Here is a 13,762-nt window from a genome sequence, read left to right on the forward strand (position 1 = left end):
AGATAAAGCCCCAGCTTTCTGACAACTGGTATGATTGCAGGAGTTATGACTGCTAATCTCCCATCATTAGGAGCCTGTAATACAGGCATATATAGTGTAGGTTGAATGGAACAGAAGACTGTGGATTAGGAAATGCTACCTTTCCTTACAGCAGGCAGGAAAACATCTTTCCCACTAATTAAAACAATGAAACGGCCTCTTTCTTGTATAAATGTCGATACTTACTCACATGTATAGAAGTAAAGGAAAGGGTGTGATAAAATTAGGGTACAGTTATTTTTCTATACTCACATCTAATATAGATGGTTTGTACATTTTGAAATTAGTACAATTTATTTAGCAGAGATACAGTTGGAAATGATGAATATAACTGTGTGCAAAAAATACTTAGAAATGCCAGGCACAGCAAATGAAACTGAATTACCTAGAGCTCTGCTTCTGAGATATATCTCAGTTCTCAACCTTCATTGTGATTTGCAAATCCCATTGAAGTTAATGTGCATAATTTAGGAAAAAACAAACATATTTTCTGATAAAGGCTTCCCTGTTAATTAATTTGAAAGTTGACTCCAGAAGTGAACTACAAATAAGATAATGCCAAAGGCAGGAGATTTACTCATTACTGCATATTCAGAAAAGTCATTTAATGTACATGATAAACATCAAAAGCAACTGGAAGAAATGGAACATTTTCATTGGAAAATAATATGGTACATGCATATGGAAATGTGGTTGATTCAGACTTAGCTGAATGTGTAACATCTGTAGGGACCAATCTTGAAAAGGCTTAAGAATGTGCTTGAAGTTAAGTATGCAAATAGGAATTACTTCTATGTTTATAGCTGATTATTTTCTTAAATCTTTGCATAACGAGAGCTGTAGCTGGTTATTGAAAATTGCCCAGTTTACAACATAAAATCGTTTTAAAATAAATGAACATTAAAATGGATTTGATTTTTAGTTAAAAGGTTTCTGCAGTTTTCAGTTGCTAGCTCATATGCCACAGTATTTCCTAAGCAAAATTTTATTGATATACAACTATTTTAACCATAGTCATTTAACAATTGGCTATATGTTGAGCTCAGGGGTATTCCACCTAAGGAGTATATACTGGATTACAGGAAGAAAGATTTCACACATCTTTTCCTAGGATAAAAAAGAAAAAAAAAAAAAAAAAAGAAAAATATTAAACATTTTGGATTTGGACAGAAAACAAGATAGAAAAATAAGTATATTTTCAATGTATCAGTGCCCTGCTATAGAAACACATGAATAATATATAAAAAAAAAAGACAGAAACAGGTTTTATTCTCTTTTTCCCTTCTTACAGATCTTTCCGTTTTCTTGTAGAGTTTTAACTCTTTGTTTTTGTCACACTTTCACATACCTTAAATCTTTTGTGCAAACTGAATGTAAAATGATACTGTGATTTGGAAATTAATGCCACTTACTTTTCTCAGGTATGAAATGGCTACACAAGGTATGTTGCACAGGAAAATCAGACTAAAAATCATAATCAGACTAAGAAACTCGATATTGTCATCATTCAGCCTTGAAGATTAGTCTTGTATTATCTGGAGGAGTATATATTGTCAGTAACTGCATAGAAATTACAGAGAATTTTGAAGAAAAACTATAGAGAAACTGTGCTGATAATTTTGATATATTTATAAATACTAAACATGATAGTGTTTTAAATATAATATAAACATAATTTCATCAATATTTACCTAAGCAGACTTCATGGCAAGGCTTATTATATTCTGTCTAAATTCTGCAACACACCTCAGCCTCTCTGGTGGAAATTATTTCTTTCATCCTTTTAAAAATTGTAAGTCTAACCTCAAATAAATAACCAGAGTCAATATAAAATAATATTAAAAAAGAGGGCCTACAAGAAATCTGGAGATTTCTTACAAGAGCATGTAATGACAGGGCAAGGGGGAATGCCTTTAAACTGAAAGAGGGTAGAGTTAGATTGGATATTATGAAGCAATTCTTCACTGTGAGGGGGGTGGTGGTGAGACACTGGCACATGTTGCCCAGAGAAGCTGTGGCTGTCCCATCCCTGGCAGTGTTCAAGGCCAGGTTGGATGGGGCTTGGAGCAACCTGGTCTTGGGGAAGGAGTTCCTGCCCATGGCAGGGAGTTGGAACTGGGTGATCTTTAAGGTGCCTTCCAAACCAAACCATTCTGTGAGTCTATGAAAAAGCTGAATTTTTCTTCATCTACTTTGGTATTGTTGAATACTTTTTAGGTCCTTCCTGAGACTTCTGTGTGCATTCAGGTCATGCTTTATTTGTTGAGATGAGGATATCAGACACTCATAATCTAAAGAGGAGCTATATCAGAAGCTAGTGCTCCTCAGAAGATTAGGGGGACACTGCAGTGATTTTCCTGTAGGTCTCATGTCTTGTGGCACTTGCCCCTGGGAGATCAAACTGTGAGAGTCAGAGGCCACCAGAGGTGAGGATCCTAGAGCTCCCTTGGTTTCTCTGTGTGTCTGGCTAGCATCATAGCAGTGTGATGACACCTGTAACCACCCCCTATTTCCTGGACATACCCTGTGAGACCGGAGAATATGAAGAATGGTTTTCTCCTACCTCTCTGCCTGGTTCTTCCCTCCCCATCCAGAAATCTCTAAAGCATGGAGAAAGGCCTCTGTGAGCCCTTTCTACAAAACCTCTTAGAAGGCCATGAGAAAGATCTTTCTGTGTTCCTGTGAGTGAAACTGCAGACTCTATTAAGATCACTAATCTGAGTAGAGTGCTGCTAAGGAAAATGTTATGGTAAGACAGCTGTTTCGAGTCTTCATGCTGATTCTAATTTTGCACTACTTTATCATCAAAATAATGTGGAACATGCTCTTAAACATGTTCTTAAACACCACCAAAAATAGAAAACATAATTAATAGCGGTAATTCCAGTTCATTCATGATGGATGAACACACAGACATGGTTTCCGATGCCAAGGCTCTGGACCGTGGTTGTGAGCCAATTCTATTCTGAAAGAATGTTTATCATCACATTGCCTCACCCCAGATGTTACTTCAAGATCAAGGGTTTCACAGTTAAGTAAGTAAAATCTTTCAATATCATCATGCCTGTGTTTCACAGGCTAGAACATTGAGCATTTGGGGTTTTTTTCCATAACACTTGTGTTTGTCTCAAACAATGTGTGGTTTCTGAGGAGACGGTCTTGTATATTACATGACTGAATCCTGCTCCAGCTAAAGTATACTGAAATGTAAAGAATTGCATTCTCTATGAAAGGAGGAAGAATGAACTTACCACTTAAAAATTCTGCTTATATAGTTGCAGTGCTTTCCCAGCTATGTATTCAATGAACTCAGCACTCTTTGGGTCTAAGTTGGGAGGAACTTTAATGGTGAAAGTAGGTGAAGTCAGGATATTCACCTCTACCATGGTTTCATTTTTACCAGAGGGATCCCCAGGTACCACCTAGAAGAGAACAAATAAGTACTTTAGACACTACAAACTACTGTCTACTTTCAGTTTTGTTTATGCTCTGTGCCTACTGTCTTTAATAAGGGAAAATTAATTAAAGGAATATTTTAGGCTTTTCTACTTTCCTTACTTTCTTCTGTAGAGAGGATGAGTGTCTAAATTTATGCCAAAGCTTATTGTAGGCGGTGGGAAGAGCTGACATGGTACTGCGAAACCATATTAAAGAACTGTATGTTAATGTTTATACCGTGAACTATACCAGTAAAGAACTTCTGCTCTCCTAATAGAAAACTTGTATGTGTTGTCCCCCTAATTTCAAGACAGAGTTTGTGTGCTTCAAGTTAATAATTTCTATCTGTTTTTCTAAACCAGACTTAGTTCTGTAGCTTTATTTTTCTAGAGCAGATAGCTTGGGCTCATCTGGGACAATGTACTTAAATATTGCCCCCTTGTTCCCGATTTTTTGCTTTTTTGGTGAATTGTATAATCATTTTGTATAAAGTTCTTATAGTAATCATAGTACATTGGATTTCTGAGTTGGAAAGGAGGATAGGATTTGTCTCTTGCCCAAGAAAACAATATTGAATTTACCTTGAATATATTCTTGTGTGTGAGATATAGAGTTATTTATTGGAATATTGACTAATGCTGTTAAAGATATGCAGCTTCCATTGCAATAATGTGCATAACATTTGCCTTCTTTGAGCTTTTGGATATATAAGTAGAGACAGACATCTAGGTAGGTGTTCAGTGATCCAATAAAGTTGTGTTACTGACTGGTACAGTGAATTTTATCTGTGAAGGTAATCTGAGGCCAGTCAAAGCTGCTAGTGTCAATTTACTCTTATCAGGCAGTGATTCAAGTTAGCCTGTCAGCCATCCAACAGACTAAAAGGATTTAGAGGAAAACAGTTCTAATCTCTGGAGTTTCAGATTCAAGATGAGTAGGAACTTTGTGTTGTAGAAACCAAACATTACACACGTACAGACATCCACAATCCCCAAGAGCATGTGTATGAGCAAACCTTAGGTCAAAGACAGCAATGTACAGTAACTCCTTTTGGAAGACAGTCCTTACCTTAACTATATTGAAAATGTTTTCTGGTCCAATGGTCATATTGGATAACTCAGACACCCACCCAAATCTTTCTTTCATTTTGTTCAGTAAGTAGGAAGTGTCTTCTGTATGATGCTGAACCACCTGGAGAATCTGCTCGTACTGCTCCCCTGAGAGATTAACCAGCTTAAAGGCTTCATCAAACTTTATGTGCAGTTCAGGAATGTTTGGGCAATCTGTTAGAAAAGACAGCCAGCATGAAGCTTATATGAAACTAGTGTATCTTGTACTTCATCTTTTCTGTCTGAAATTCTTACTGTGAAAAGTCTAGCAAGGGGGCATGTTTTGGCTTGGTGTTTGAATAATGCTAAAAAAAAAAAAAGAGTAATTCTTGCTGACCTGGTAAATTTAGTTTAGGCTCATAATGACTATATGAATTAATTATCACATTTGTTGTACTACAATGACTTACCAAGTACTTTAAGGTCATTTCATATTTCATGGCAGTATTTTTTATAGAATCACAGAATCATAGAATAGTTAGGTTCTTAAACAAGAACTTGTAGATTTTACATATAGTAACTTCTTAATCTCCTTATACATTATATTTTGCTTTTAATTGCTCATATTTAAAAGAGCAACAAGGCCTTCAAAAAGGCCAAGCGCAAAGACCAGCCCCTGGGTTGGGCCAACCTCCAGTATCAGTACAGGTAGGGAGATGAGGAGATGGAGAGCAGCCCTGCAGAGAAGGACTTGGGGACACTGGTGGATGAAAATCTGGGCATGACTGAGCAGTGTGTGCGCTCACAGCCCAGAAAGCCAACCATGTTGCCCAGAGAGATGGTAGATGCCCTATTCCTCGTAACATTCAAGGCTAGGTTGGACAAGGCTCTGAGCGATGTGGTCTAATTGAAGATGTCTTTGCTTATTGCAGGGAGGTTGGGCTGACTAACTTTAAAGGTCCCCTCCAACCTAAACTATTCTATTATTCTATTATATAGATTATAACAAGAAAGCCCACAGTGTATGTTAGTATTCCTGTTGAGTGTGAAAGCTCAATATTTACCTAACAACAGTTAGACATTAGTTTGTGATTAGTATCAACTGCCCTGAATTCAGAACTGAAGACTGCTGGTTTTTTCCCTTGCTAAAATATGTATTTAGAACAAGAATGTTATATGAAACTCATACAAAAATTGCTATGGCAATATTCAATTTACTCTCTGTCAAATAGAACTATGGAGGGACACCTTTAGGCTGATAGTACAGTAACCACGGATACAAACTGCTATCTGTAGACAAAGTTGTAGACAAAAAGATATTTTTAGTGTGATGGAAGTGGCTTGATATTCTTTTCAAAATGTGTCATTGGATCATTAATATTTGCCACACTAGAGATACTCTGAAGCCATTTGGGTTTAAGCAAGTTCTGAGGCTTTTGAGACCTAAATGGTTCTGGAAATACAGATGGTTTATGGTGCTGTGGGAGTCCTGAGACCAATTCTAGCTGATGCAGTCTGATTGTTTTTCCATATGCCCATGGAGGGTGTATACCAGAGTTTTGCCATCTCCTTACATGCTGACAAGCAGACACCTTTCTGTCCTTCATGTCAGACCTGATTCCTGACATAGTTCAAGAAAGAATAATTACAGGCTCTCCAGTGTTTGCTTTCCCCATGAGGAGCTCAGTGCTACCTGATGTTACGTGTGGCTGTCTGCAGGAGAAGTGCGTGTCAGGACTTTGGGCTTCTCACTTTCTGCTCGCACTTCTGCTGATACCAGGCAGGATCGATTAATGCCTAACGTCTTATTTCTCTGCAGGACGGCAACACTAACAAAATAGGTGTTTTGCTGCAGGGTGTAGAACGTCTTTGGTATGTTAACAACTGAGTTATACTGACACTCTGTGGAGACAGTGGGGAAAGGTAATTGAACTCGTCTGGAGTGTTTGTATCCGTAGTTACAGTAAAAACTCAGTGAGTAAATATTAAATTCCAAAAATATGGAAACAGCACAGTAGAGAATGACAGCCTTAAAATCTACAAACCAGTGATCAATGCATTAGAGAAAAAACATAATCAGAAAGTAGCTATTTACCATGCAAAAGATTGTCTTGACATTTCTGGCATCTCTCATGAAACTGTGGGCATCCAGAGGAGTTCTCCCGAAGCTCCCTGCACAGAGGTCTCTGGCGCCCTGGCACAATTTTTGAGAACGTGCCACTTCTATCAGGATCTAGAATGAAGTCACAGTATTTTTAGACTGCCATTAAGCTTAGGGTCTTGATAAATATATGTTAGTCACCTGCTCTGTGTGCTAGAATATGATTTCCTGCTCTTTAGCCAGAATATCTGGCATAAATCCTTCCCTCTATCCCTCCCTCAAAAAGCAATAACACATTAAAAAGTAGAAGTCAGGAGAAGATACAAATCATGTTTTCTTTCAAGGAATTTGAGCCACTATAGTATATTCCCTTATAAAGGCATAGTAGCATATTCCCCAGTAACAGCCAAACAATTGCTAATATTATTACATGATATTTCTGTAACAAGTGCTGCTAAGATCTTTATGACCCTTAGAAGTCAAGATAATAATCACATACAGATAAATGAGAACACAGTATCAAAGCTTATTTGTGAGGGAACATGAGTCGTGATACAGGAAAAAATAAAAAACACTGTTGAAGAATCACTTAACTTTGTATTTCCTGATATAATGGTTATGTCACCTGCCACTCAGAGTTATGGCATGTGCTTACTGTGATCTCCTTACAGACAGGCACCAGCATGTATCTGAATAATATTTGGTTTTTTATCTGCACTAGTAAGATACAAAGAATAAGGCTTATTTGTATTCTAAAAGTTGACTATGGGTTTTTTACTCCGTTAAGAGTTATTACTTGAAACCATAGTTATGCCCAGAATTTTTCTGATCACTAGAAAACCCAATGGCTGGTCTCTATTTGATTGGTACACTGCATTGTTGCACTAGCCTGGGACATGGCTGGTAGCTCTCTGGCTGTGCTTAATGTCATTTGGCAAGGCTTTGCATGTCACAGAAATAAGCTAATTTTTTATAATTGCTGACATGTCAATATGATATGATACAAATCACATCCTGACAGATGCTGAAATCAGACCCGTCAGTCAGCCCTATGAAAACCTGCATCCATCATGAATTCAAGTGCTTCTGAGGAACTCCTGGAAATGCTTTGAGAATTGCCATGAAAATCGGGCTGTGTAGGACCTGTAAGTCCCCCTGTGACATTTCTCTGAGATGTCTAGGTGATTTGTACCTTTTCATTTAACTGATAAAGCCATCGTTGACCCATGCCTGTTTAACCAAGAAAGCCTCCAGAGCTTCTATACAGTATCTCACTAACATACAGCAAACTGAATCATTAACCATAGTTCAGCAATCCTGAGGTGTTTGTTGTCACTGACAGTCAATTTTCATTTTTTAATACTTGCCTTTAGCTTGTTCTGGCACATCTCTTCTATTATCTTTGTATTCATCAAATACTTCAGTAATCACCTCGCTGACACCTTCAAACACAGTCTTACTGAAATCAAAAACTGCCTGTAAGAAGACAGGTATATCCCAGCCTTTCTGTGAGCTGTCATTTCTGGTAGTGACCTCAGGTAAAGCTGGTGTGCTGGGGGAATCATTCAAGTCCAGCTCAGACATGAAATATGTCTGAAAAGATTGATCAAATTCTTTTTGCATCTGCTTGAAAAAAGTTAAACTTCTGTCAAATATGGAGCCCATGTCTGATAACAGTTGGCTAAATAAATCTTCCATTTTTACTAGCTGGGTATCCTCTTTCTCAGGCTTTTCATTAAACTGGATGTCTTTTCCTTGATCCTCATGAAAAGGAAAAATGAGTGGAGGTATTTTCCTCAAGAAATCTTCAACCTGTATATAAGAAGGAGATAGATCAGCTGTCTGATAATGTACCAGTTTTTCATCTCTCAGGGAAGTGGCTCTAATTTTTCTCTTTCAAATACCCACAGAAACAGTGCCCTCTTAGTAACTGCAAATACAGTATAGTCTCCAGAGTAATTTAAGACACTAGACTCTAAAGACTGAAAGTACATTCAGTCTAAATCATTAGCTCCAAATCAGATCTGGAGTAGAAGCATTGCCAGTTGTCCATTAATCTGTGGAGGCTCAAAGTTAATACAACCACTTGGGTTTCTTCCAACAAACAATTTGGACTTTATGTTGGAAGTATTTCTGTGGTACTTATACACAGTGTAGGTAACAGAAGGTGATTGTTCTTGCTGTGATCTGCAAACACCCTCATGTCCTTGTGCAATCTGAGACCCAATAAAAGCAATGAAACAGTGGCTCTGAGTCCACAGTTTGATGACGGAAGAGGCAGAGCGTCAACCCTGCTTTATAGAGTTCGCAGTTCCTGGGTCTCAGCCATTGGTTCTCTGCTCCTTGCTTCAATGTGCTACCTTTATCTGCACAGATGGTGTTTTGTGGAGCCACACTTCATGGCATTAGAAAACTGGTAAGCATTAAGAAGCACCCTGCCAAACACACACATAGATATACATATACTAATTTATTATTTTTTTTTTAATTGGATCAGCTGCTTGATCTGACCACTAGTGCAGCTCAGATGACAGGTGAGTTGTGAAGTGGCACTGCAGGAACAGCCTAAGCCACGATTGCCCCTGCTGCCTGTGTGTCATCAGCCACAGCTACCACCTTTGTCCTCTTTCTTCAGAACAATTTAGGTCACAGCACATTTCTTACTTTGAATGCTTCAAACCATACAGCTCACTGAGGAGGTTACCAAGAAGGTCAAAGACAGTGACAGTGCAGCATATAACATTTTTATTGCAGCAATTTCAACCTGACATCAACAGACACTTGAAAGTCCAAGAGATATATCTGAGGTATCCACAAGACAAAAATAAAAAGCTGCAAGTATCGACTGTCTTAGTATCTTCCACATTTTCACCTGAATAATTTTAAGAATACACACAAATGTTAGAACACCTTTGTTCTAACCCTTGTCACCTCTGAAATACACCATGTTTAATTTTTAACTTACTGTATTTTTCAGTGCCTGGGCTAAAATTTCGGTAGCAGTAATTGCACAGTTTCAGTTGTTAAGCTGCATTTCAAGTGTATGCCCAAATAAAAAATGCGATTACAATGTTGTTAAATATTGAAATAATAATGTGCCAGCCAGGAAAGCATATCTTCTTTCTGGTAGAATTAGGGGAATCTCCTTTGCTGACAGTTTCCTTTACCTTAAAAAAAAAAAAGGTTAAGCCTTTTAAAGGTATTTTGTTACTTAAAGGGCAAATTTAAAATAAAATTAATACGGGAAATAACGATGTTGTATAAGTAGGTGATTTTTATTCCCCATGGAATTTTGCTAACTATAGCTACACTTTTAAATCTGCTGATTTTCAGATGGACCATAAAGAATCTATGTGGCATTTTTCATAGTTATTGAGCATCTTATTGCAAGTCTTACTGTGGGAGACAACATTGTGTATATGATGTGACTCTCTTGGAATAGTCAGTATCCATAGAGTCACACCAGGGTGCAACCAAACTCATTTTGGGCCAATGTTCAATGAATATAATCGCATGCAATCTCTGCCATATAACATGTAACATTTCCAGACCCTCCAAATCAAACTAATATTAGTAACCACATAATAACTGGCAGATATGGGTATTGAGAAAATAAGACATGTTCTCTATAAAACTGTTAGGTGAGTTCAGGGGCATTTCCCAGATAGATACAAAATTTTTTCCTACCTTTCTTCTAAATGTTGACAAACCACGTTTGCAAGTTGTATAATATCTTATGCAGCTACTTTCTAAACAAGATTCACATTCATCCCATAGATTTTTCAAGGTTACTTGACATTGTCTTTCTTCTTCTTCTAATCTTGCTTTTACTTCATCCATAAGACGCAAGGCTTGCTAAGTAAGAAAAAAGATTCTGTTGAGGGTAGTTTTCAGATTAATATTCTAAATATTTATCCCAGTGCTGATGACTCATTCTGGCTATTTATGGTTCTTTTTTTGCTAATCCTTAACTGTTAAGGGTAGATTGTTATCTCATCATTTGTGAATGCTCCAACCCTGGCAGTGTTCAAGGCCAGGCTGGACAGAGCCTTGGGGGACATAGTTTAGTGTGTGGTGTCCCTGCTCATGGCAGGGGGGTTGGAACTAGATGATCTTAAGGTCCTTTCCAACCCAAACTATTCTATGATTCTATGATTCTATGATCTGAGTCACATATGGAGGGGAGTGAAAATTTAAAACCTTTTCCTTACAGGTTTTTTCTCATGTCAGAGGGCACAGCCTACAAAACCAAATGGTTCTCTACACTCTAGCTGGATCTTTGAGGTTATGAAAAAAACCCACGTCTTTCTCTGCAAGAAGCATTCAACCTCTCTGGGGGTCATGTGCTCAATTCATGCAATTTTTTCCACCCTATCATATCTGCAGTATTCATCTGTTCCTGCTCTATTCATTAAGGGACTGGTATCTCATGAGGCTAGGTCCTTGTCATACATAAATTCTTATGATCAGAAATATGTAAAAGTATAGTATTTCTTCTGGGATTATACTAATCAAAAGACTGTAGTGAGGGGGTTTCTTCCTGCTCTTGTGGAAGTGTGAGGCACTCCTTCCATACTGAATGGAAACAAGATGCATTTTGCAACACTGCTTTTATTTACTGGATCATGTAGAGCACAAAGCTGAACAGATCAGAAACATCATGGCTTAGATGATTTAGCAATAGAAAGAGAGAGTAGTTCTTCCCATTGAAGTAGATTGCACATCATGAATTTCTTTCTGGAAGTACAACATATTTTACTAGTTTAAAAATGTTCCAAACAATGTTCCAAGTTGTTCCTAAGTGTGACAGAAACCTTTTAATTTGTCAGTCTTACTGCTTTCTGGCAGCATTTCAATAGGGAAGAGGCTCATAGGAAAGAAATCTGTCAGAATGAGCTTGGTGAAGACAGTAACTGTGGGCTTCATAGTCTATGTTTAATTATTTTGTGATCTTTCTAATACATTTATTCAGTGTTTTTTGAACTCTCGCTGTAGTTGTAAGTCCTGTGTAAGTGAAATCATCCAGTAAGAGCTTTCAACAGTGTAGATCATGGGAGTGTACTGGTGTTCCTAAAGATGTTAGAAAGCTATCAGACACTTTTTGGCTTGCTAATACAAATAGTTTAAACTAACTACGAGATGTTGGGCCAAGAAGGAATTTTCCTTGACCTTCATTGAAAGCAAGAGTTAGGACCTTTGTATTTTTTTAAACATACAGTAATCTCTATTTCTGAGGATCACCTGAGCACATGGCTATGAGCCTAGGCATTGCACTAGGACACTGGAAATTCCCCTGATACCCTGTACCAGGGCACATTGTCACTTATGGCTTTGGTATTTTTCTGAAGGTCAGGTCTGAACTTTGCAAAGCAAGCTGGGAAGTATCTTGTGGCCTGAGGTGTATAAAGACATGCAGGGCAGAGCTGCTGGAGCTTCTGCACAAAATACCTTTATACAGTTGCTTGCAGTTGCCTTGGTGTGAATTCAGCAAAGCAGGGGATTTCTAGAAACAAGCAGTGAATGCAGTACTTTAGTCAACACATTGCTGTTGCAGCAGCTCAGGCAGCTGGATGTTACAAAACTCAGGTTCTCTCTCAAATGTAATGTTTGAGTCCACATACAGCATTTAATATCTCCTTTTACTACAGAACTTCTGTACCTCTACATGGTGGTCACCATTAGCTCTACTAGGCTGCTGCTGGTTACCTCCCAGTTGCAGAACAAAATGAGAGCACTCAAATCTCAAGGAAGGCTGTGTCAGATAATGTGTTTTACTTTGCAACCAGGATGGGCTGGGAGAAGGTAACTTGCTAACTAGTAGTAAATCAGCTGTATTTTGTCTAGTGCTCACTCTTTCTGTTTCAGTTTAAAAATAGCTTAGACATTCCACCACAGGGAAGAACTAACAGCATACCATGCAATTAGAAAGCTGTATTTCTGAGGAAAGACAGAAACTCTTCACCTCTAGCTTTCAAAAGAACCGCACAATCAAGAAGAGGCACCAGTGAGGCAGGCGGTGCTCTTGTTCAGTGCTTTATTCCAGCGCAGTCTGAAAGCTTCCCTCAGGGTTGAAGCATCAGTCTGCCAGGGTCCTGGCAGCAGGCAAGCTCTTTCTTAAGCAATTGGCAAATATAAACTAATCTTTTAACTTCTTCTGAGATGTGAACATCGAGGTTCCTTATAGGCTATTAAAGAATGTCTATTGGCCCAATTCCTGCTTCCAGGAGACAGGCAGTGAGAGCCTCTATGGAGGTGCCATGAGAGTTTTCTTCAGCTAGTGAGATAAAGGGGCAGAAACTGATTTCCTATTAATCCTGTGACTGCATAAAGAGATGTATGCTGCTCGCCATACATACAATGTGTTTTACATTCTTCCCAAAAAAGGGAAGACATGAAAGGGTCCCTGCTGGGTTGGTTATTGGCCTAAGCACAATGGCATCCCCTACTACTTTCAGGAGGTAGACTAAACCCATATACAACCTGGCCCATCTTTAATTAAAAATAGCCACAACTTAACAGAAATACAAGCAAAAAAAATCCCAGATGCACTTCAGTTACCTTTTTTTCTTGACTGCTCTTCTTCAAGGTTTTCATCAGATCTATGTGCTTATCTTCATTTCTTTCCATCATAATTTTCATCTGCTTAATACCAATCAAAGCTTTCTTTACCTCTTCATCTACATACTTCTCTCCAACTTCAGATAATACTAAAAAAAGCCAAATTATACGGTGATTTAATCAGATTTTAACACTATCACAAATTGTCATGCACTGATGATGGAAAATAAAACAGCTCTGTGTGTCCCTACAGTTGCAGAGCCAAATCTTTAGATAGTGAATGCTGAATAACACAGAGCCAAGACAGTTTCCATCAGATAAGAATCTGACCCAGAGCCTTTGCCAGTGATCAGCTGTGTGTAACTCAAGCTATATATTCAGCTGTCCCAGTGCTGACCACTGAATTTCAGAACAGCTGAGGCTGGAAGGCACCCGTGGAGATCATTGAGCCCAACCCTCATGTTCAAAGCAGGGTCAACTAGATCGGGTTGCTTAGGACCTCATCCTGGCTTTTGGATGTCTCCAAGGATTACTCATCAGTTTATCAGTTTTCTAATGACATAACTTATATATATAT

The 13,762-nt window shown here is 38.2% G+C and overlaps 1 protein-coding gene across 1 annotated transcript; it reads right to left on the reverse strand.

Annotated features, from left to right (window-relative positions):
- Positions 1 to 764: 764 nt before the first annotated feature.
- Positions 765 to 13,334, reverse strand: CLUL1 (clusterin-like 1 (retinal); the record flags this gene model as incomplete). Its single annotated transcript, XM_010011295.1, has 7 exons — positions 765 to 1,146; positions 3,291 to 3,461; positions 4,546 to 4,760; positions 6,622 to 6,759; positions 7,995 to 8,439; positions 10,315 to 10,482; positions 13,186 to 13,334. Coding segments are annotated over 6 exons (1,283 nt in total), but the record flags the coding sequence as incomplete, so codon positions are not given.
- Positions 13,335 to 13,762: the final 428 nt, after the last annotated feature.

Source organism: Nestor notabilis, unplaced genomic scaffold, assembly GCF_000696875.1.
Source record: "Nestor notabilis isolate BGI_N333 unplaced genomic scaffold, ASM69687v1 scaffold21913, whole genome shotgun sequence".
NCBI classification, from domain to species: Eukaryota; Metazoa; Chordata; class Aves; order Psittaciformes; family Psittacidae; genus Nestor; species Nestor notabilis.